General features: G+C 37.1%; 2 protein-coding genes across 7 annotated transcripts in view; one reads left to right on the forward strand and one right to left on the reverse strand.

Moving 5' to 3' along the window:
- Positions 1 to 1042, forward strand: part of PRKD3 (protein kinase D3) — a 69235-nt gene extending 68193 nt beyond the window's left edge. For both annotated transcript variants that reach the window (XM_072937914.1, XM_072937913.1), the window contains one exon: positions 667 to 1042. In XM_072937914.1, coding sequence (XP_072794015.1) covers positions 667 to 840 — 174 coding nt within the window. In that variant the 3' untranslated portion in view covers positions 841 to 1042. The remainder of the gene's footprint in view (positions 1 to 666) is intronic.
- NDUFAF7 (NADH:ubiquinone oxidoreductase complex assembly factor 7) lies at positions 101 to 20466 on the reverse strand. Of its 5 annotated transcripts, none has more exons than XR_004193138.2 (11): positions 20291 to 20466; positions 19821 to 19984; positions 16489 to 16569; positions 15445 to 15555; positions 12506 to 12719; positions 11592 to 11650; positions 10828 to 10938; positions 8647 to 8790; positions 7439 to 7612; positions 6610 to 6896; positions 101 to 927 (listed from the first exon to the last, which is right to left on the reverse strand). XR_004193138.2 is itself a non-coding variant. In XM_072937918.1 (11 exons), exons 1-11 carry the CDS (start codon positions 20340 to 20342, stop codon positions 800 to 802), a joined length of 1314 nt encoding a protein of 437 aa, XP_072794019.1. In that variant the 5' UTR covers positions 20343 to 20466; the 3' UTR covers positions 101 to 799. The 5 variants fall into 5 exon arrangements, 4 of the variants coding, with proteins under 4 accessions (XP_072794019.1, XP_072794018.1, XP_072794020.1 ...); XM_072937918.1 differs by having other exon boundaries at positions 6764 to 6896; positions 8647 to 8733; XM_072937917.1 differs by having other exon boundaries at positions 6764 to 6896.
- Between the last annotated feature and the right edge of the window lie 7 nt (positions 20467 to 20473).

Here is a 20473-nt window from a genome sequence, read left to right on the forward strand (position 1 = left end):
AAGCAGTGGTTTAGCCCTGTACTGGGCCTTAGGTCTTCATTTCACCCTTTGTAAGATGAGCATGACACATTATGCTGTCAAATATATTTTACTCTGAAAATGTCAACTGAAAGGTTTATATTTGCATTGACGAGATCAGATACACCATTTTAAATGTTCGACTTAATCCCCCCAAAAGCTATTGCATAGTTTTGTCAAAAACATAACCCAAACGTCAGAGTAAAGTGAAAAGCTTCAGAGCTCTTTTAAAGGGAGTAGTAGAAGTAACTTCAAAACAGATGTAATCATGATTTGTCTCAGCATTTATTACATTATCCTGATGATAGATTCTAATCATTTTCCCCTATTTTTAGGAGTAAGGCATAGGCCTCTCATTATATAGAACAAAATATTTTAGTGGTTGTTATTAGCCACCTCAGAAGCCTAAGGCAACTTTTTAAGTTTTATAAACTAGCTACTTTCTTCATGAGACTCTAAATTTGAAAAAGCATTTATCTTTAACTTAACATTGATAATTTAAAATATTACAAAATAGAACTTATTGTATAACAAGTGCTTAGGAGGAGGGGCTGCCAATTATATGACTAGGGTGCTGAGCAAAAAAAAAAAAGGTTGACAGTAACTTGTTTCTTTTATGGTTCATAATCACTTCAATTTTTTTTCTAGGACTATCAGACTTGGCTTGATCTTAGAGAATTTGAAACTCGCATTGGTGAACGTTACATTACACATGAAAGTGATGATGCCCGCTGGGAAATCCATGCATACACACACAACCTTGTATACCCAAAGCACTTCATTATGGCTCCCAATCCAGATGACATGGAAGAAGATCCTTAGTTATCAGTGAGCTAACTTCAGCAAGGAAGGATTTCATGTTATGGACTGATACTTCCTGCACAACTTTTGTTCTCCGTAGGTTGTCATCTGAAAGGATGCAAAGACATGAGGAGATACGGTAAAGAATTAGTGACACCAATACTGTAGTTTATAATGAGCGGGTACAAGAGGGGAGTCTGAGTAATAAAAACACATAATGGAACCCAAGGTGAAGCTTTTCATAAATTTTTATAGCATCAGCAATAACTGGTTTTTGTATTTTTTCCTAATCCTTCACTTTAGTACAATAGTGGCACTTAATTTATCTTCCCTTTCCTGTTCTTGTATGTTTTTAAAGGAGGAAAAGGCAGGCTGGAGTCCAGTTATTGCATAGCTTGACCAGATCATACAAGAGTTGCAGGTTGGTTATTAAACACATTTGCATTTACACGATAACTGAGAGGCTGCCAGCATGCCATTTCCTATAAGGACTTTAAACATTTGTTTAACTGACCATGGAAGCATCGAGGGGATTTTCCTAGACACCTAGAACAGGAGTGCTGGACTGCTTTACCTTCTTTTACCAAAACAGTGATCCTTAACCTTTTTGGAGTTGGAATTCTGAATATGTTCTTCACAACATAAAAACTAAGTTGTCATCTTTTTGTATGTTGCAACAGTCTCTAAGATAATTTGGGACAACTGATTGTACAAAACCAGGAGTAGGAACTGCTGGTCTAAGTGCTGAGTTGTCTTGTATGCTTTCTTATAGCTCAACTCTGCTGCTAAAGACTCACATCCCACTGATGCCGCTGTGATGCCACAATGGGATTCCAACATTCAGTGGGTCTAGATCTGAACTCTTAAGTACACAATTTATCTGTACACGGGGTTGAATAACTTGAGGAAGAAAATTAAATACATGCTAAAAGTAAGGCCAGTGCAGAGTCAGTTAATGCTCTAGAAAAGAACAGCAAACAGTATCCTTTCTTCCCTTAGCTTACAGCTTAGAAAAGCTTGGAAAGCTTTATAGATATTTGATAAAAACATTAAGCAGTTTGAGGGCATGGTTGGGCTGAAACATGGAACAGTTTATAAGAAAAGGGCTATATTATCAGCTGAGCAAATAGAAGAATAAGTTTTTGGGTTTCTTTAACATTTCAACTCCAGCAGCCAGCGAAAGAATCTTTTTTTTTAACCCAGATATAGTATTAGACTTTTTCATAGTTTTTAAAATGTTACTAATAATTCTCCTCTCCCATAAAAAAAGGTAAAGATCTGGGACTATCCACTTATAAAAAACCTAGTAGTCTTTTACTTCTTCATTCCTTGTTAATCATTGTAAACTATTTTTCCCCCTCCAAAAAGAGCAAAAGATGTGGAGTCGAAAAATCTGGCTCCATTCCTTACTGGCTGCATTGGCCTGGGCAAGTGACGGTCTGTCTGAGCCTCGAGTTCCTCAGTCTGTATGATGAAGACTGTAATTCTTGCCTCTACCTTCTTCACATTTGGTTGTGAAGATCAGGTATTTATGAACATATTCAATAAACTAAAAATTATAAAACTGTTAACTTGTCACTGCCCACTGAATTGGAGCTAGCAAAGGAAAGGAATGCTCTTCTTGTCAACAGACTAAGACTGAGATGGCCTCTAGAGAGCCTTGAAACTACTCCCCATCTAGGAAGAAAAACATAACTTGAGAGAACACAAGCAAACATGCAGTGCTCCTTTGTGAGCGTCCTACACGTTTTAATTTACCTCACAACAGCCATGAGGTAAGTGCATTATGAACCCTATCTCTCAGATAAGGAAATGGAGGCACAGGGAGATTATGTAACCAGCTGCTGAAGGTGCAGTTGGGATGTGGATTTGAACCCGGGCATTGTAGCTCCAGAGTCCCTCTTACGACCCTGATAACCATTCTGCTATACTGCCTACCCCTACATATCTCTAGGTGACATTCCACAATGTCTCTCAGTATTTCATTCTCATATAGGAATTTAAAATTTTTGGAGATGTATTATTTTCCTTGTGACAGAGGATGACTTCTCCAAATTTCTCCAAAATAATAACTATTTATATCAGTATGCTAAAACAAAGTAATTCTGAGTCATTAGGCACCCTGTTGTGGTTTTACTGCATAAGATGAAAATTAACTGGAATGATGTCTGTTTGCTATACTTATATAATCAAACTTTACAAGCCATGAAATTAATTGCACTCTTTTTTGTTTTTGTTGTTGAATGCCTGAGTTTTCTTTAAAAAAAAAAAATTGTAAAAGCACTGTCAGATAATTTGGAGTTGAATAATTTCTCCAGTTACTGTATAACCTGCATAACCTTTTTTTGTCTTGAAGTCATGTTCTATTTGTATAAGAATTATTGTTAGAAACATTTGATAATGTACAAAGTAGTCTATAATGCAATGTTTAGTACATTTTTATTTTTTGTTACATCCCACTTTTTGTAAATATCCTCAAAGAAGCTTGATAATAAAATGTATTTCCAGAAATATCACCATACTTTTCCATGAGAAAATGTGAGCCTATCTCTAGTAGAGGTTTCCAAAGAAAATTTTATTTGGTTGTGTTATTTTCCCAAGCCTTGGTAAGAAAACTCTTTTGGAAATAGTATTTGTAAATGGAACTAATGCTATATTTAAGAACACAGATTTTTTTTTTAACTGACTAAAATAAAAAACAATTCATTATTACAATTTTATACAAAATTTGAGGTAATTATCTCAGGTCTCATTTTTTGGAATGAAAGTTTGTAATAATTTATAACTGTAAATTTTTCAGAAACTGCCATCAAATATTCAACTATTGCAACTGCCAGAAGACTTAAACAAGCTAAATACATAGAATCAAAGTAAAATTTCTAGGTTTAAGAAGCACTGCCGGACTCCTCCCCCTTAACCATAAAAAGTATTAAGAATTGGGAAGGGCCAACTATGGGCATTTTCATCTTCCAAAAGTTTTCCAACCAAGTTCTCAAAAGAAGAAAATAAATATGGAAATAGAATAAGGGTGGCTAGGAATGGTCCAAAGCTGGGCAGCACCTGAAAAATAAGGCCTCCATCTTCCTTTACTTTAGGGTAAGACACACAATGCTGGTCCTGTTCCCAGTTAAGCAAAAGAAACAATATAAAGCAAGCATTCATCATTCTGCCAATAAACCCCCAAAACAGTTATGCTATAAATTCAAGACATATGGCTAATATTCTTTTCCTTTAATCTAACTTATAAATTTGTGTTGCTAATGTAACAATTCTTTAGAAAGTCCATATATCTGGTATTAATATAAAAGTTCTGTGAACCAAAAAGTGAGAACTTACAGAACAAAATCTTGACACTTACCGGGAAATAAGAGAATTAGCTCAATTTAGAAAATTATTCCTCCTAGGTTGTCTGCATTTACTCTGATGTTTTAAGTACATGTCAGGTTTAAGTCTCTTCCCACCCCTCAAACCCATTTCCAGATTTGGAAATTTAATAATGATTATTGGAGTTTATAGCAGTATAAGGCCTACCTCAAGAAACAAGAAAAATTTCAAACAAACAACCTAACCTCTTACCTAAAGGAATTAGAAAAAGAACAAAGCCCAAAATCAGCAGGTGGAAGGAAATAATAAAGATCAGACAGGAAACAAATAAAACAAAATAAAAGATAAATGAAACCAAGAGCTGGTTTTTTTGAGAAGATAACATTGACAAACCTTTAGCCAGGCTCAAGAAGAAAAAAGAGAGGACCCAAATAAAATAAGAAGTGAAAGAGGAGAAATAACAAGCAATACCACAGAGAGACAACCTAGAAAAAACAGACAAATTTCTAGAAACATACGACCTGCCAATACTAAATCAAATAGACAATCTGAGCAGACCAATTATTAACAGTGAAACTGAATTTGTAATTTAAAAAACTCCCAGCAAACGAAAGTCCAGGACAGGACAGCTTCACAGGGGAATTCTACTAAACATGTGAAAAAGAGCTAATACCTCTCCTCAAACTATTCCAAAAGACTGAAGACTGAACACTCAAATTCATTCTATAAGGCCACCACTACCCTGGTACCAACACCTAGTAAAGACACTACAAAAAAAGAAAATCACAAGCCAACAGCTCTGATGAATACAAATGTAACAACCCTCAATGAAATATTAGCAAACTGAATCCAACAATATATAAAAAGAATCATACACTATGGCCAAGTGAGATTTGTTCCAGGGATGCAAGGATAGTTCAGTGTTCGCAAATCCATCTATGTGATACACCACATTAACAAAAGGATAAAATCACATTTCAATGGACACAGAAAAAGCACCTGACAAAATTTAAGTCATTCATTGATAATAACTCTGATCACAGTTGATAAACAGGGAACATATGTCAACATAATAAAGGCCATTTATGACAAATCCACAGCTAACGTCCTTTCCTCTAAAATCAGAAACAAGGCAAGGATGCCCACTTTCTTCACTTCTATTTAACACAGAATTGGAAGTCTTGGCCACAGCAATCAGAAAAGAAACGGAAGTAAAAGGCATCCAAATTGGAAGGGGGGTGGTAAAACTGTCCCTATTTGCAGACGACATGACACTATATATAGAAAACCCTAGTCTCCACCAAAAAACTACTGGAACTAATAAATGAATTGAGGAAAGCTGCAGGGTGTAAGATTAATACACAAAACTCTTGCTTTTCTAAACACTAATAACAAACTATCAGAAAGTAAAAACACCTCATTTAAAATCACATAAAAAAGAATAAAATACCTAGACAAACTTTACTAAGTAAGTGAAAGACCTATACTCTGAAAACTATAAAATACTCATGAAGGAATCTGAAAATGATACAAAGAAATGGAAAGATATCCTGTGTTCTTGGATTGAAAAAATTAATACTGTTTAAATGTCCATACTACCCAAAGCAATCTACAGATTTAATGCAATCCCTATCAAAAAAAACCCATGATATTTTTCACAGAACTAGAACAAAACTAAAATTTATATGGAACCATGAATGACCCCAAATTGCCAAGGCTATCTTGAGAAAAAAGAACAAAGCTGAAGGCATCATTCTCCCAGACTTCAGACTATACCATAAAGCAACAATAATCAAAACAGCATGGTGCTGGCACAAAAGCAGACACATAGATCAATAGAACAGAATAGAGAGCCCAGAAATAAACGCACACACCTATGATAAATTATTCTACAACAAAGAAGGCAAGAATTTACAATAAAGAAAGAACAGACTCTTCAATAAATAGTGATTACTGTCCATCCTTTCTTTCCTTTCATATACAAGTAAATACCAAAGAAAACAACTAGTCTGCATTTAGTGTTGTAATTGCTATAAATTACTCACAAGCACTCCTTTAAATGTAGCTTTTTCTCCAACAAAAATGGAATCATAACTGTGGAACACTTTGTACCCTACTTCTTTCACTTACTAAGTCTTAGAGATCTTTCTATGTCAGAACATGTTGCTCTACCTCATTTTATAAATAATATCTGATAGTTCTATTTAATCAGCCCCCTGTGAATGGCCAGTTAGGTTGTTTCCAGTTTTTATTAAACCAATCAGTATTCATGTTTACTTTTTAAAATAAAAATGCAGTAAGTAGCCTTATTAGAGGAAACTCAATAATATGTTTCATTAAATTGAGAACACACATTTGTACCAAGAGTCAAACAATCTTAAAAGATCATTGTTTAGTTGTACTTTAAATAAGATGGGCTATTTTTATTGGCTGTGAAGCAATAAAATATTTTAATACTTATTTTACCTGTGATACATATGTTCTCTTTATTCTGGTTTCTTAGGCAGACTTGGGGGTAAAAAGTCCAAATTGAAGTATCACCGCCAAACAAGTTCACTAAACCCAGCGACAGGTGATGGAGAGGGTTCTGACTGCAATGCATTTATCTGATGATTCCTACCATGAAGTCTCTGATGAGGTAGCAAGGCAAAAAAGTTAAATCTTTCTCCCATCTCCTTAGGGTTCATTAACATATCATATCCCTGAAGTAACTGCTGCCTCAATGATGGTTCATCTGATTTATCTAAAAGAACCTGAAAAGAAAAATTTTTTATTAAAAATAACCAGAAGAAAGGATTCCTAGGTATATGCAGCAATACTAATGACTTAGTATTTCTAATATTAGCTATTCAATAAAGTAGTGCTTAAAATGTGATTTTCGATCACCTGCCTCAGAATCACAGAGTGTTTATTAAAAACACAGGTTACTCTGACCCAAACCTAGGGATTTGTATGTTTAACATATTCTCAGATGGTCTGATCTACACTGAAGGGTTAAGATGTCATCAAAATAGTTATAAAATTCATACTTATACTCACATTCAAATTTTCTTAGTGAACATAAACACTATTTGGAAGTCTTAATTCTACCTCATATGGAGATGCATAAAACTTACCAGGCAGCTCCACCCCCAGGCTGTCTGGTTACACTGAATCCCATACTACTAAAAAGACTGGAACACCAGGGATCTAACCTCAAGAGCATTAAGGCCAGGTGAACTTAATATTTAAAATACATATTGAAACACTATGAAATTAAAATATATAATGATAGTGAAATAAAATAAATGATTACCTTCAGCCGGACATCAATGCCCATATTTTTTAAAAATGTTTGCTGTTGTATTGGACCCAGAGAAGCTACTTTTCCCTGTGCCATTCGGCGCAAGTAACTGAAGTCCACGTCAGCTGTTAGGTCTGCTGTTCCTGGGGCAATCAGGACATCGTGAAGCTTGTGGCCACAAAACCCCTTGAACATAATTTTTTAAATGATAAGTTTTTGTCTTTATTGTTATCATTAAAGATTAAATAAATGCTATCATTTTGGTACATTTTACATAACTGTTAAGAAGGAAAATATGGCCTAAATCAGTGGTTTACAAGCTTAATGAGGTAGCACCTTTTCCTCAAGTGAGATGCTATGTGGAAAAGCCAACATAAAGTGCTATCTTGGAGTGCCTGGAGACGCTCCTTTTGACAACTGTTTAACATTTTTAATAATGCCCACGGTGACAAGATAGAAGAGATAATTTTCCAGATGAATCCAGGTTATCAGAACCTAGACACTGTTACACAAAGTGTATCCATCAACTATATGCATCAGAATCACCTGAGAATATATTACTGGACTCCACCCAGACCTAGTGGATCAGAATCCTAGAGGTAAGGCAAGGGAACCAGAATTTTTAATAAAACTCTCCAGGTTTTTCTTAAATAAAGTTAGAAACTGAGAACAAAAGATCTAGAAAATGACTAATGGCATCGAGGTAAATGTATTTCAACTGAAGTGTATTGGACAGAATTGATCGATCATATTATATTCAAAGAACATAAGAAAGGATGTAGAGGAAGGATAGCAGAATACACCAAAAGAGGAGAAAAAAGTCGAAAACATGATAGAAAAAGTTAGAATGACTACAGTAGCTAGATCAAACCTTCAAAGTAGTACCAAATCTTTTTTAAATAAAGGAGGAAGAGAAAATTTTAAGAAAATCCATTTGTAGTAGATGCTTACTAGGATATATGCAAACCTAGGTTCTGCAACTTAAGAAATAATGTAGACAATTCAGACTCCGTTCAAATGATAGGTGGACAGTAAGATACAGGGTTAAGGGTAATAATAAAAACATGGATTAATTACAAAACAGTATAATACAACAATGCTAGGCACTGTGGAAAACAAAGAAGATAAAGATCTTCAATGAGTTTCAAACCTAACAAACAACAACTACAAGTAAATTACCAATTAAATTCTGATAAATCATGGGACTGAATTATACATACTCTGAAGGTATCGGTCTTCGTTCCATCATGACCATAATCAGCAATCAGAGCAGCACCTCCAGTTACTGCAATGCGTTCAGAAAGTTCCTGAATAATAACACCTGCATCAGGACACACTTCCACGTGATCCCTTGTTTCATCACACTAGTAAGGGAACAGTTGAATCAAAATACATCATTCAAAAGACCTGCTTCCTTAGGAATTTTCGACAATGAGCATTTCTCAGTTACAATAAAAATAAATTTCTTCTCAACATGAATACATTGTCTACACTCAACTTTTCACATGATGTCCTTTATATTATACAGAACTCTTTGGTTCTCAGATGCTGTCCACTAAGTTTACAAAGATATTTTAATTTTAATGCCGTCTATAAAAAGGTACATTATCATTTTTTATGGTGATTATACTTTTATATCAATTCGTATAAATATATTCTGCTGGGTTGAACTCATGGAAAAGGAATTTTTGTCTGCCTAGAACAGTGCCTGGCACATAAGAGACACTCAAAAAATTGTGCAGCTAGAATAAATGATATAAATCCAATATAACAAAACACATCCTATTAAGCAAGTATATTTGCCTTCTTTGGGGGCAAAAGGTACCCCAACGATATGCCCTATATCTAATAATATCAGCTTATAAACTAGCGTCAATATCCCCGAGGGCCTTATTTCTCAAGATTTTCAACGATTAACTAAAGGTCCTCAGTAAGTGCTTATTAGCTTAACAAGTGAAATGACAGCAGTAATACCTGTCAACTTGACTCGTATTAGTGTAAAATTTCACTAATTCCTGTGATAACAAAAGAAATTTTTCTTCATCATTTAAACATACATTAACTTTTGCTCCCTCCTAACATCCTACTAAACGCCAACACCCTCCTGCCCTGCCCCGATGTCCCTGACTATAATGGCACAAGTCTACCAGGTACAGTCTGCCAGACTCAGCCCCTGAGTCTCAGCTCTCCCACTGCTATTACAGACAAGTTACCTCACCTTTCACAGTCTGTTTCCTCAGCACATATCCTAGGCTTACTGTGAGGATTAAATGAAACAACAAACCACTTAGCCCCCAGTGCTATTAAATAAATTACTGTGACTTAACTGTAACAACCATGGGGTCAGCTGCTTCAGGCATAAACTGACACGCCTCGGCATCCCATACCAACATTCTTACCGTGAGAATGCCCTTCAAGACAACAGATCCCTTTACCACTGGCCCCATCCAAATGACAGGGAAAATCATCACTCCCTCCCTCATAACTGTATACCATTCAAATCAGGAACTAAAAAGAATCACAATTCCCAGGGCCAGTGGGTTAGCTCTTGGTAGCTTTATGAATTTGTCTCTCACTCAGGTAAAATTAGGTAGCCAGAATATACAAAAAGAAAAATGCTCACAAGCAGTTAGGCCGATATTTTAACCTTATCCTTTGCAAAAGAAAACTTAATTCATAGGTTTATGTTTAAAAGCTCTTTTACATTTAAAATCGGTAACTTCTGAAGCAGAAGTTCTTAGTTATGGTCCAGAAAGTAGAAATCTTTTTTTTCTGAGCTGGAGAAAAAGGAATAAAACAGGCAACCTAACGTCCAAACATTCCTGAGAAGGACAGGTTTTTTCTGAACTTTTAAACACAACCCCAAGATATATCTGATAGGCTCTTGTAGTTATTCCTTGAGGACAAGAGAAAGCAGCAGAAAATGTACCATTCGGGCAGTCTAGAATCAAATTTAGATCGGGGTGGAAGCCTGAGAAAAAAGGCATGCTCTGATAGTAGCTCAAAGAGAGTGATGATAAAATTTACCTACTAGACTTGTTTTGAGAATTAAATGAGAAAACAGAGTCATACATACAAAATACTCAATAAATGTTATTGTTACTTTACTACACACTGTACTACACTGTTTTCACAGATAACAACTTCTTTCAGGTAGACACCATTGTGGCCATTTGATAGGAAACTGAGGTAGAGACAGTCAGGGACTTGCTGAGTGAGTGCTGACTTTCTCACACAGCTAAGAAATTATTTGAACCCAGTCTCCTGACTTTAGAGCCTGTGCACTTTTCACTATTAATAAAAAGTACCTCACACGTTGCAAAGAACTCTAAAATAGTAACTCAGAAAATAAGACTGAAGAATTGGTTGGCAATAAACTAAGAAAAAAAACTTATTCCTACTTGTATGAAGGCTTCTGCTGGGGTGGCACAAGGTGCCAAAACAAACCTCAGCTTATCAGACACATGTGGATCAATATCAATGAGGACCTCTCGCCATCCATGTGGTGTCTTCTAAACACAAAAGAACAAATTTTTGTAAGTTTGTTCTCAAATTACCTCCACCAAAATAATTTAAGTCTTCTCCCCTTACCATAAATAAGATAACTAACATTTACAGAGCACTTGATCACTTAAAATTATTTAAAGGCATTAGTTCATTTCCTTTGAAAAATATGAGCAGACTGACAGATGCAAACTACTGATATTATGAGATGAGAAATGGAGGAGAAAATTAGCAGCATGAAAAGTGCCCTCAGAATGGAAAGCAGACTTAAGAGGACTAATTAACAAATGACTACATACCAGTATGTACTTAGAAGTCACCAGTATACACACACTGCCACTAAATCTTACATCTCCTCACAGGAAAAAGTGACGAAAAATTTTAATCTTTGGAATTTAAAAATATTTGCTAGAAAATAACCCTTCATTTCCTATAGCCATATAACCTCTTACATCCCCACACGTCTTTATCTCAGGAGAATTAAGAATTGTTAACAATAATCCTAAGAGAATTAAGATTTTTTTTCAGTTATTTGTATTCATCAAACTTCCAAATACAGCTAACTTCGCCAAATAATACTTAAATACCATAAATGTTTATTCTTACAACATAAGGCTCTTTGTTATTCAATTATAAATGTGACTTTTTTCCCCATCAATACCTGAAACTTATGCACAGGAAGAACATCAAAAAATTCATGTGCAAGATAAAAGCTGAACCCTATTTAAAAACAGAAGAAAAAGTTAACATTTCAGCATTTTCAAGGCAATCAACAGCTCTTGTGAACACTAACAAAAGAAAAATGCATAGTTCTTCATAACTGAACTTGTGATGCTCCTGTAATCATCACTATCACAGAATCATCCACCTCCTCATGGCAAACCCACTCTGCAGAAAGTACAAAGGAAGAATTATCACTATTCTCATTTTCCCCATAGAGAGTCAAAAGACAAAATATCCCAATTATCAGCTTAGTCTTTTATTTATCAGTAGGCCTGAAAGAAATCAGAACTCAAATTTGTTAGCTGGAAGAGGATTTGAATTTCCTGCCATCAACTTAGACGATTAAAGCCAGGAACGGCTGAGCTGCCCTGCCAAGGTAGGACAAGCACCCGTGATTTGAGCTAGGGCTCATCAATACAAGAGTCCCGAAGGCTGCGGGGGATTTTCCCACCATGCTTGCTTGCCTTTAGGCCAAGGAAGGGTTATCGAAAGATGAGATAATTAAAGTAAACCCATGAGTAACACTTCCTTCAGCCCCCATTGCCTTGGGCTGCTTCATCATCCTATCTTAGGGGTAGGGAAAAGCAAAAAAGCACAACAAAAATCTGTATGTTGGTTTTGGTTTGGTTTAGTCTTGTGACACCACATAAAATCACTGCTCCTCAACGTCAGGGGATTTTGTTTTCTAATACAGCGCTCTTCTCTAGGAAAAAGGCTCACTGTCCTCCACAGGTAAGACACTTGGAGGCACTAACTCAATCTACTATGTTGCTCTACAACGTTGTGGTCACTGATCACTATTGTGAGGAGGTGTGGTCAAACTTCTTTCATTAATCAATGTAAAATAATTACCTTTTGGAATATCCTGCAGATCTCGGTACCAGGAAATTGGAATTCCAGACTTAGTGGCACCTTTCATGTATACTGGGGCTCCAGCATCTCGCTCTAATGGGACCTTCTCTTCAGTCAATGTTAATGCTTGAATCTCACTTAATTTTTGGCTCACCTCTACCAGATGTACTGAAATGTCACAGTTTTTCAGCACAGATCCAAGCTGACTAAACACCTAAATATAAAAAGAAGAAATTGGCAAAATACAATGTGCTGAGTAGATCTGAGGTTTTCTAACCATTTATCTCAATAATTTGCTCATGTCACAGCAGAAGTAATAATTGGTTTCAGAGAAATTTCTTCCTTACACAGCACTCTCCAGCAGTCCATGAGAATCTTGACTATAAGTTATCAAACATGGTCTATGTAAGAAATGAACAGTACACACTTTGGTTTCCCACTGATAAAAATTAGGATTATGATTAACAAATGAAAATAAAAGCTTTAGCTTCCAATAAAAACAATGATTCATATTAGGGAACCTAAAAAAAGATGAAGGAAATAAAATGTATGTACCCCTTTTTTTTTTTTTTTTGAAAAAACAGAGGTTTATTATTTACAAGACCTGGAAATTACATATCACACCTGGGGCCACACAGTGAGCTCAAGGGCAGAGAGAGAGCTAGGCTTCATTTTAAAAAGCTGCTAAGTCTACAGAATAATCTCACCTCTGAGGTGATTAAACGTTCTCAGGAAGTCAGACATGAATGGCACAATAACCTGACAATTTAATTTTGAAATTCTTTCCCACATTCAATTTTTTCTTAGCTACACAATTTTTTTTCTTTTGTGCTATTGTAAGCATGAGAAAAAAAGGAATATACTAATGTTGTATTATTATTTTAATGCTAAAAATTCAATGTCAATAACATAAAATACATCAATATTTTTTATTTGAATTTAATTTTCACTGGTGATTTGCCTCCTACTCTGAGATCTCAACACACAGATACAGACTGAAAATAATGACTTTTCCAAATTTAGTTTTGAGATGAAACCACATATGGAAGAACTTCCCAAGACAAAAATCCTTCATAAAGTATGATTTTTTTTTAAAAAAGTCTGTAATTACATCTTTGGCTATTCTCCTTACATTCCTTTACATTCTTTGGCTTTTTAAAGTTCTTAGGACTTAATGTAGGGAAGCATCCTTCATACATTTTAAGAGCTGTGGGCTTAATTTTTAAAGTACTTGAAACAAAAAAAAATATTATTTGAGAATCTTGTTAAAGATTTTTATATTCAAATAACTTTGCCAATTAAGGAGCTAAATAGAGCCCTGGAAATTTAAATCAGTAGAGCTTTTTTCCCTCCAAAATGCAATATAATCAGGAGTCAGATGTTTGTTAATTTTCTTTTTGAAAAAACCCTTCAATTCCTTATTTCAAGCAAAAATCAGATAGCAAAAGAAATTTTAATTTCTTGAAACTGAACATATGATTTTTTTATACGGAACTGCCAAGTATACCCAAAATTAACTCAAAAAAAGTACTGGGTTCCAAAACAGTGTAAACTACAGAAGTTTATTAAATACAATTATTTGTCACATACTACAAACAATCCTCCTTCTTTTTAATGCTTTTATAAAATATCTATTAGGCAGAATGATGGGATGATACATGTAATAATATCCACTGTCTGGGTAAAGAAACAGGACATGACTCTTACCTTTAAAGCCACGTCCACTCTCAACCTCAGATGTCACCACCATTCTGAACCTCGAGTGATACTAACTAAATCTGTACCACCAAACATATTATTTAATGTTAGTTATTTTTAGATTTTATATAAATACAATCAAATGATGTAAGTTCTTTTACAGATTGCTATTTTCAAGCAATAAAATATTGAGTTCCATGTTGAGTATTATTTCTTTCTGCTGGATTTCATGCATTTTCACAGCACTTGGTATTCCACTGTGTGACTATACCACAATTTATTGATCTGTTTTCCCACCAATAAGCACTTGGGTTGTTTTCAGTTTTGGGCTATTCTAAACAATGCTACTATCTTCTTGCACATGTCTCCTGGTACGTGTAAGCACTAGTTCCTCCAGAGTACATGCCTACCAGTAAATGCTGGGCCATAGAATGTAAGTAACTGATGTTAGAAGATAATGCCCAGTAGCTATTCATAGGGGTTGCACCAGATTATACTCTTACAAGTTGTATGTGAGAGTTCCCCACATGCCCCATCCTCACCACAGCTTCATGTTGTCAGACTCTAATCTTGAGGGTACAGTGGTTACTCATTGTGATTTTAATGTTCATTTCCTTGACTCCCAATGAGTCTGAACATCTTGTTTTTATTGGCCATATTTCCTCTATTATAATGGGCCTGTTCACGTCTTTGGCCTGAATTTTTCCACTGAGTTATCTGTCACCTTCTTACTGATTTAAAGGAATTCTTTATGTATTCTAACTACCATTCCTTTGTTGGTTATATGTGATGCAAGTAACTTCTCCCACTTTGTGGCTTGTCTCATCATTTTCTTTACACCGTCTTTGAAGAACAAAAAGTTTGTAGTTTCTTTAAAGAACAAAAAAGTTCTTAATGTTAATGTAGTTGAAATTATCCATCTTTTCCTTTATGGATTCTGCTTTTTACATAATTTAAAAAACTCTCCCCCTACTCAGAGACAAATATATTCTCCCATAATGCCTTCTAAATGTTTTATACTTTTAGCTTTTACATTCTTCCCTTGCCCCCATTTTTTTTTAAGATTACAGACAACAGTAGGTAATGATTCACTATATAATTCTGAAATTATATTTTAGCTGAGAAATATGAGATTAAGGAGGTAGGACTCAAATGCCAAGGAAATAACAAAGTTTTCAAACTTAATCAAAAGGACCAAGATTCATGTTCATAAGACTTTAAGACATTCTTTTATTACCTACCCTCAAAATATCTCCTGAGAGGGTACCCCTGCCTGGGCCCAGTTCCACCAGTTGGAAAGCTGCAGTTTTTCCAGTGGCTATCCATTCACTAATGAACCATATTCCTAGAAGCTGTGACAAGGAAAAAGCTACATTAAAGTGTTATAAATCATAAATGTATACCACAATATAAAACCGTATACACTTTACGCCAGAAAGCAAAATGTTTTCGTATGTTTAATATGTTCACATACGTATAGACACACACACAAACTTCTGGGACTACATCACAACAGACAGCACTAAGGAAGAAACCACTTAGTAACAGAAAAAAAATATCTAGTTAAAAGGCAGCCTCCGCTATAGGAGGTCCTGTGTCACAGATAAGAGGATTATCACTTACAGAAAAGTACTAATATTTAAAAGCAGACAGACCTATGAAATATGATTAAGCCATTTCTTCATATTCATGTGATTTCAATAATTACATAGCTTTTAGGCATAATTAATATTTTTAACACCTAGATTCTTCTTCCTTTTGTGTACTATTTTCTATTTCTAAACTGATCAAAGGTTCTTATAAGAAAGTAAATGAACTAGAATTCCTGAAAAGAATTCAGAGATCCTTAAAGGGAGATTTCTACTATTAATATGGCTAAACAAGGCGTGGGGGCTTTAGAGAGCATCTTGACTCCACTAATTCCTCAGTGTTCTGTATCTTTTCTCTCTTCCTTCTTGGGGACACTCAGCCTCCTTCTTCACCTTGCCTGTTGTCTCTGTCCTCCCATTCTCATTGTTCATCTGATTCGCTTCTTTTCCAACATCTTTCCTTCCATATCTTTTCCTTCTCTTTCCTTCTGTCTCTCACATCTCTACATTTCCTTTTTTATAATAAAGGACTTTTCCAATGTCCTCTATCCTTCAGTATATAAACTACTAAAAACTTAAAACTTTTGATGACTAACAGAAACAAAGCAGTAGACCAGTATCGTAGAACAATACTACTTGATCTGCTCTCAAATGTTGGTGATAATTAGTTTCTCTTAGTTTTACACTGAGTATTACCTCCCCAAAGATCTGACTTATTTCAGGTGAAGTAATAAAATCTCCTTCTTCTCCTAGCATGTCACGGTGCACATAATATCCCTATGTAAAAAGAAAAAATGGAAAAATAATTGTTTTCAAATAAGCTTTTTAAAACAGCCCTCCAAAATCTTATATAATGTACATGATGAAATAAACAGGTATTTCATAAGAAGGTTCTCTCTTCTAAACAACCAAAATAAATAATGTCTTCACATAAATTTTACAAAGTAACAGTCATTTTGCAGAACTGGTAGGAAAACAATTCCCTGACTGTAAAGGCAGAAGCCATGGAATGTCCATCCCTACCCTCCAGCCCTGCCCTCCCCCTCCTGCTCCCACAACCCAGCACAGTAAGGCCCTGCCCACCCCTCCAGCCTCCTCTCCCAAATTCTCACTTTGTTTCAAATTAGCCCTTCCTGCTGCTGTTGTTTCTTGACCTTGGGTGCTTTTTACATGGGAGTGTTCACTTTGTGAAAATTCATCAAGCTGTATACATGTGATTTATGCATTTTTCTATATGAATGTTACAACACAATAAAAAGTTTGTTTGTTTTTTTAATCACCCTGCCTGTCCACATCCATGCCATTGCAATGCTCCCCCTTCTCCTTTTCCACCTCTCCCTGGCAAGCTTATACTCAGTAAGATTCAATCTGCTCAAATGCTAACTTCCCTGACCTCCTCCTCCAGCTCTCTAACCTCAAACTTAATCCAGCAGTTTCCACCAGAAGGATTAGGCATTTGAGGGACAGGACTATGTCTTCTTTACCTTCATATCCCAAGTTTTAGCATAATGTCTAACCTCCAAGAAACACTTGGGAATTGTTCTTAAAAATTCCCTATGCTCCTCAAGCCTCTTCTTCTCCAAACGGACTCTCAGCAGGTGACCTGGGCTCCTGCCCACACGAGATTAAAGAATGTTATTAAACAGACTTCCTCAGGTTCCTGACCCCATCTGGCCTCCACCTGTTCCTCTTCTTTGCTCGGACTCAAGAGCTGAAATGCCTACAGCTTCTACTCTTATCCAGACGTAACCCAGGGCTCCAGCTGGAGCCCCATTTCTCACATGAGCCTGATGGGCCAGGATCTTTTCATCATCGCCTTTCTCTCACAGCTTCAACTTTTCCCCTTCAGCATTAGAAACATAATTAAGTCACCTTCATCTTTAAAAAATTTCTTTTTCACTCCATATGGCATCTCCCATCTAGCCTTTCTCTTTCCCTTCATAAGTAAGCTTTTCAGGGGTGGTTTTCTGTGTGTGTGTATGAGAGATGAACCACTCCAGCAGCCTAGTGAAGACCACAGACTCTCCAAAGAATGTTTTTAAATGCACAGAACTGAAAACACACAGGATTAAAAATGAAATCAACTGAAAAATACTTTTCAAATATTTTTAAAACAAATTTGTGATATAGGAATTTACATGCATCTTCTTCTAGGTGTACTAAAAAACAAATGGGAGCTGAAGTTCTAATAAATAATGAAGTTGTGAAGTGCAGAGAAATACAACAGTATTTTGCGATACCTATGATCACTCTGTTGTGATATGACAGTATCAGTGATTTCTAAGTAGTGCTGATGCTATGGTTGTCACCTACGTTTATAATCAGAGAAATACTCAACTTCAGTTAGAAACACACTAATGAAGACTAAGTGCAATTTTTATTCCCATCCAAGTTCACAAACCCCTTGATTTCTATTCAAGGATCCCTAGGTTAAGAACATCTACTCTAAATTTGACAGTTACCTCAAGGCTTAATCCTGAAAAACCTCCTTTTCTCCAAGTATACTCTACCTGATTCCTTTGATTTTAATGTCATCTATATACTGATGATGACCAAATTTTTATATGCATACTGAATCCTTCTCAGGAACTCCAGATTCTTACAGCCATCTGCTCACTTACTGTCTCCATCTTGATGTCACTGCCACCACGATATACATGAAACGCACCTCCTGAAGATTTCCCATTGCACAACCCAAAAATGTAAATTTCATGAAAGCATTGCATGAACTCGCTCCTGCCAAATGCATCTCATACTGCTTTCCTCATCATCAGCACCCCTGCCCAGGCACAGCCCTCGAGCCACACTGGCACATGCACTCTTCTCTGCATGCACCAAGACACTTCCCAGCTTGAAAACCTTGTGCCTCTGGATCCTCTGCTGGGAACCCGCTTCTCCCAGTCTTTTGCCAGGCTGGCCTATCCCCATCCCTCAAGCCTCGCTCGGCTCAAATGTACTGGTTTCCCTGACCATCTACCTGAGGAACTTCTACAACCCCTATTCCCACCGCACCACTTGCTTTCAATCCTATCAACCTGTTTTATTTGTTTCCTTGTTTACAGTTCATTTTCTCAGTAGAACATAAATGCCATGCTCTACTGTCCACTGCAGTATTCCCAGTGCCTGAGACAGTTTCCGGCACATTTGGCGCCTCAATAAATGGATAAATGATGAGTGGACCTCCACTTTAACCCAAAGATGTTTGTTCTAAAGTTTCTCTCTATATGAACTTTCAGTACATTGTGACACTGCATACAGGCATTAAAGGATCCCTGGCATTACTAAACCCCTGGACCCTGAGTCACTCCATCACATTCAAGATCAAAAGGCCAAATGAACCCCAGAATTCCACAGATCTCGTATTTCAACCCAACTAAAGGCGAAATATCCTAAACTAAAAGGATCGCAGGCTTTCATCAAATGACTTTGTAGAATAGAGAAGGAAACACAGGTCAGAAAGCTGTGACAGTGCTTAATACTAAAAGATAAAGCCCCAGACCTCCATTCTCAAGAATAAAACCCAGAATATGCTTCCAATGCCTGCTGATGTCAACCTAAGACAGCTGTCCACGCATGAAACTCGTATTTCCTGTTGCTTATCGGACATTTCCACCTGAGTACCACATTGAACTTCAAATTCACACATCGGACTGAACTCTGTCCTTCCTGTCCCTCCTAAAACACTTACCTGCTCTTCCTCCTTCTGCATTCCCTTCTCCCAGAGAAATGACTCAGTATCTGCCATCAACCCAGGTACTCATCTTTCCCTCGTCTTGTAAGTCCAATCAGTTACACTGTCTCCTGAACATCTCTGAAATCTGTCCTCTCTTTAATGCTACTGCCGCTGACTTGACCTGGCCCAGCCCAAGTGACAGATTCATTTATCTGTCCCCAGGTCTTCGAGTGTGGCTCTCCCCTGGCCTGGAAGGCACCTGCCAGGGCTGAGGCTCCTCTAGGCGCAAACCCTCCCGGTTCACACTGGCGGCGCTGCTAGAGCGGGCCTTGTCCTCGGGCTCCCCGACCCATACCTTGGCTGGGTTGGTCAAGACCTCCTTCATGTACTCGGCCACGGTGATGGGACCAGTAGACTTAATTTTGTATATAAGATGTCGCAGCATAGGAGTCACCAGGTTGTTTTCTGCAGGTTCCTTCCCGGAGCTGAAGTACTTTCCTCTCCAAAAACACGGAATGACTGCAAAAAACACACATTAAACGGGACTCATTAGAAATATTACTATTTACAAGCATAGCAGCCTGAGTGATTTCAAAGCGGCTTCCTTAACACTTCACCTGAGCCAAAGCCAGGAACTCGGGCTCCGGGCCGCAGCACGCCCACCGGGCGCAGCAGGTCCGCGCTTGGCCCACGACCACGCAGCCATTTCGTGTCTGAGGCTGAACTCCAGTCTGCAGCCCAGAGCTCCTCGGAGGCCCCCAAACTGAGGAAGGCGCCCTAGGCGGTTCCCAGGGCAACTGAGGCTCGGACACGGCGAACACATACCTGCGCGCGCGGCTCTCAGCGGCCAGACGCCGGCCCTCACGAGGACGCTCATTGCCGAACACCGCACGCAGCAGCCCGCCTTCCAGGTGTGAGGATTGCGCCCGTTTCCGGGTGAGGACCCGCCCCCGCAGGAAGTACGTCACCCGACCAAGCGGAAGGAAGCCGCGGGCTTTGCGTGCGTGC

The sequence above is a fragment of the Vicugna pacos genome, chromosome 15, assembly GCF_048564905.1.
Source record: "Vicugna pacos chromosome 15, VicPac4, whole genome shotgun sequence".
Lineage (NCBI taxonomy): Eukaryota > Metazoa > Chordata > Mammalia > Artiodactyla > Camelidae > Vicugna > Vicugna pacos.

What these genes read in the sequence shown, in the direction of transcription:
- NDUFAF7 (XM_072937917.1), bottom strand. Translation starts at nt 20,342, where the DNA reads ATGAGCGTCCTCGTGAGGGCCGGCGTCTGGCCGCTGAGAGCCGCGCGC. An exon ending in TTCCTGTGCATAAGTTTCAG is followed by an intron (nt 10,939 to 11,591) that starts GTATTGATGGGG and finishes TTTTGTGTTTAG; the next exon opens with AAGACACCACATGGATGGCG. An exon ending in CGAAGACCGATACCTTCAGA is followed by an intron (nt 7,613 to 8,646) that starts GTATGTATAATT and finishes ATTATGTTCAAG; the next exon opens with GGGTTTTGTGGCCACAAGCT.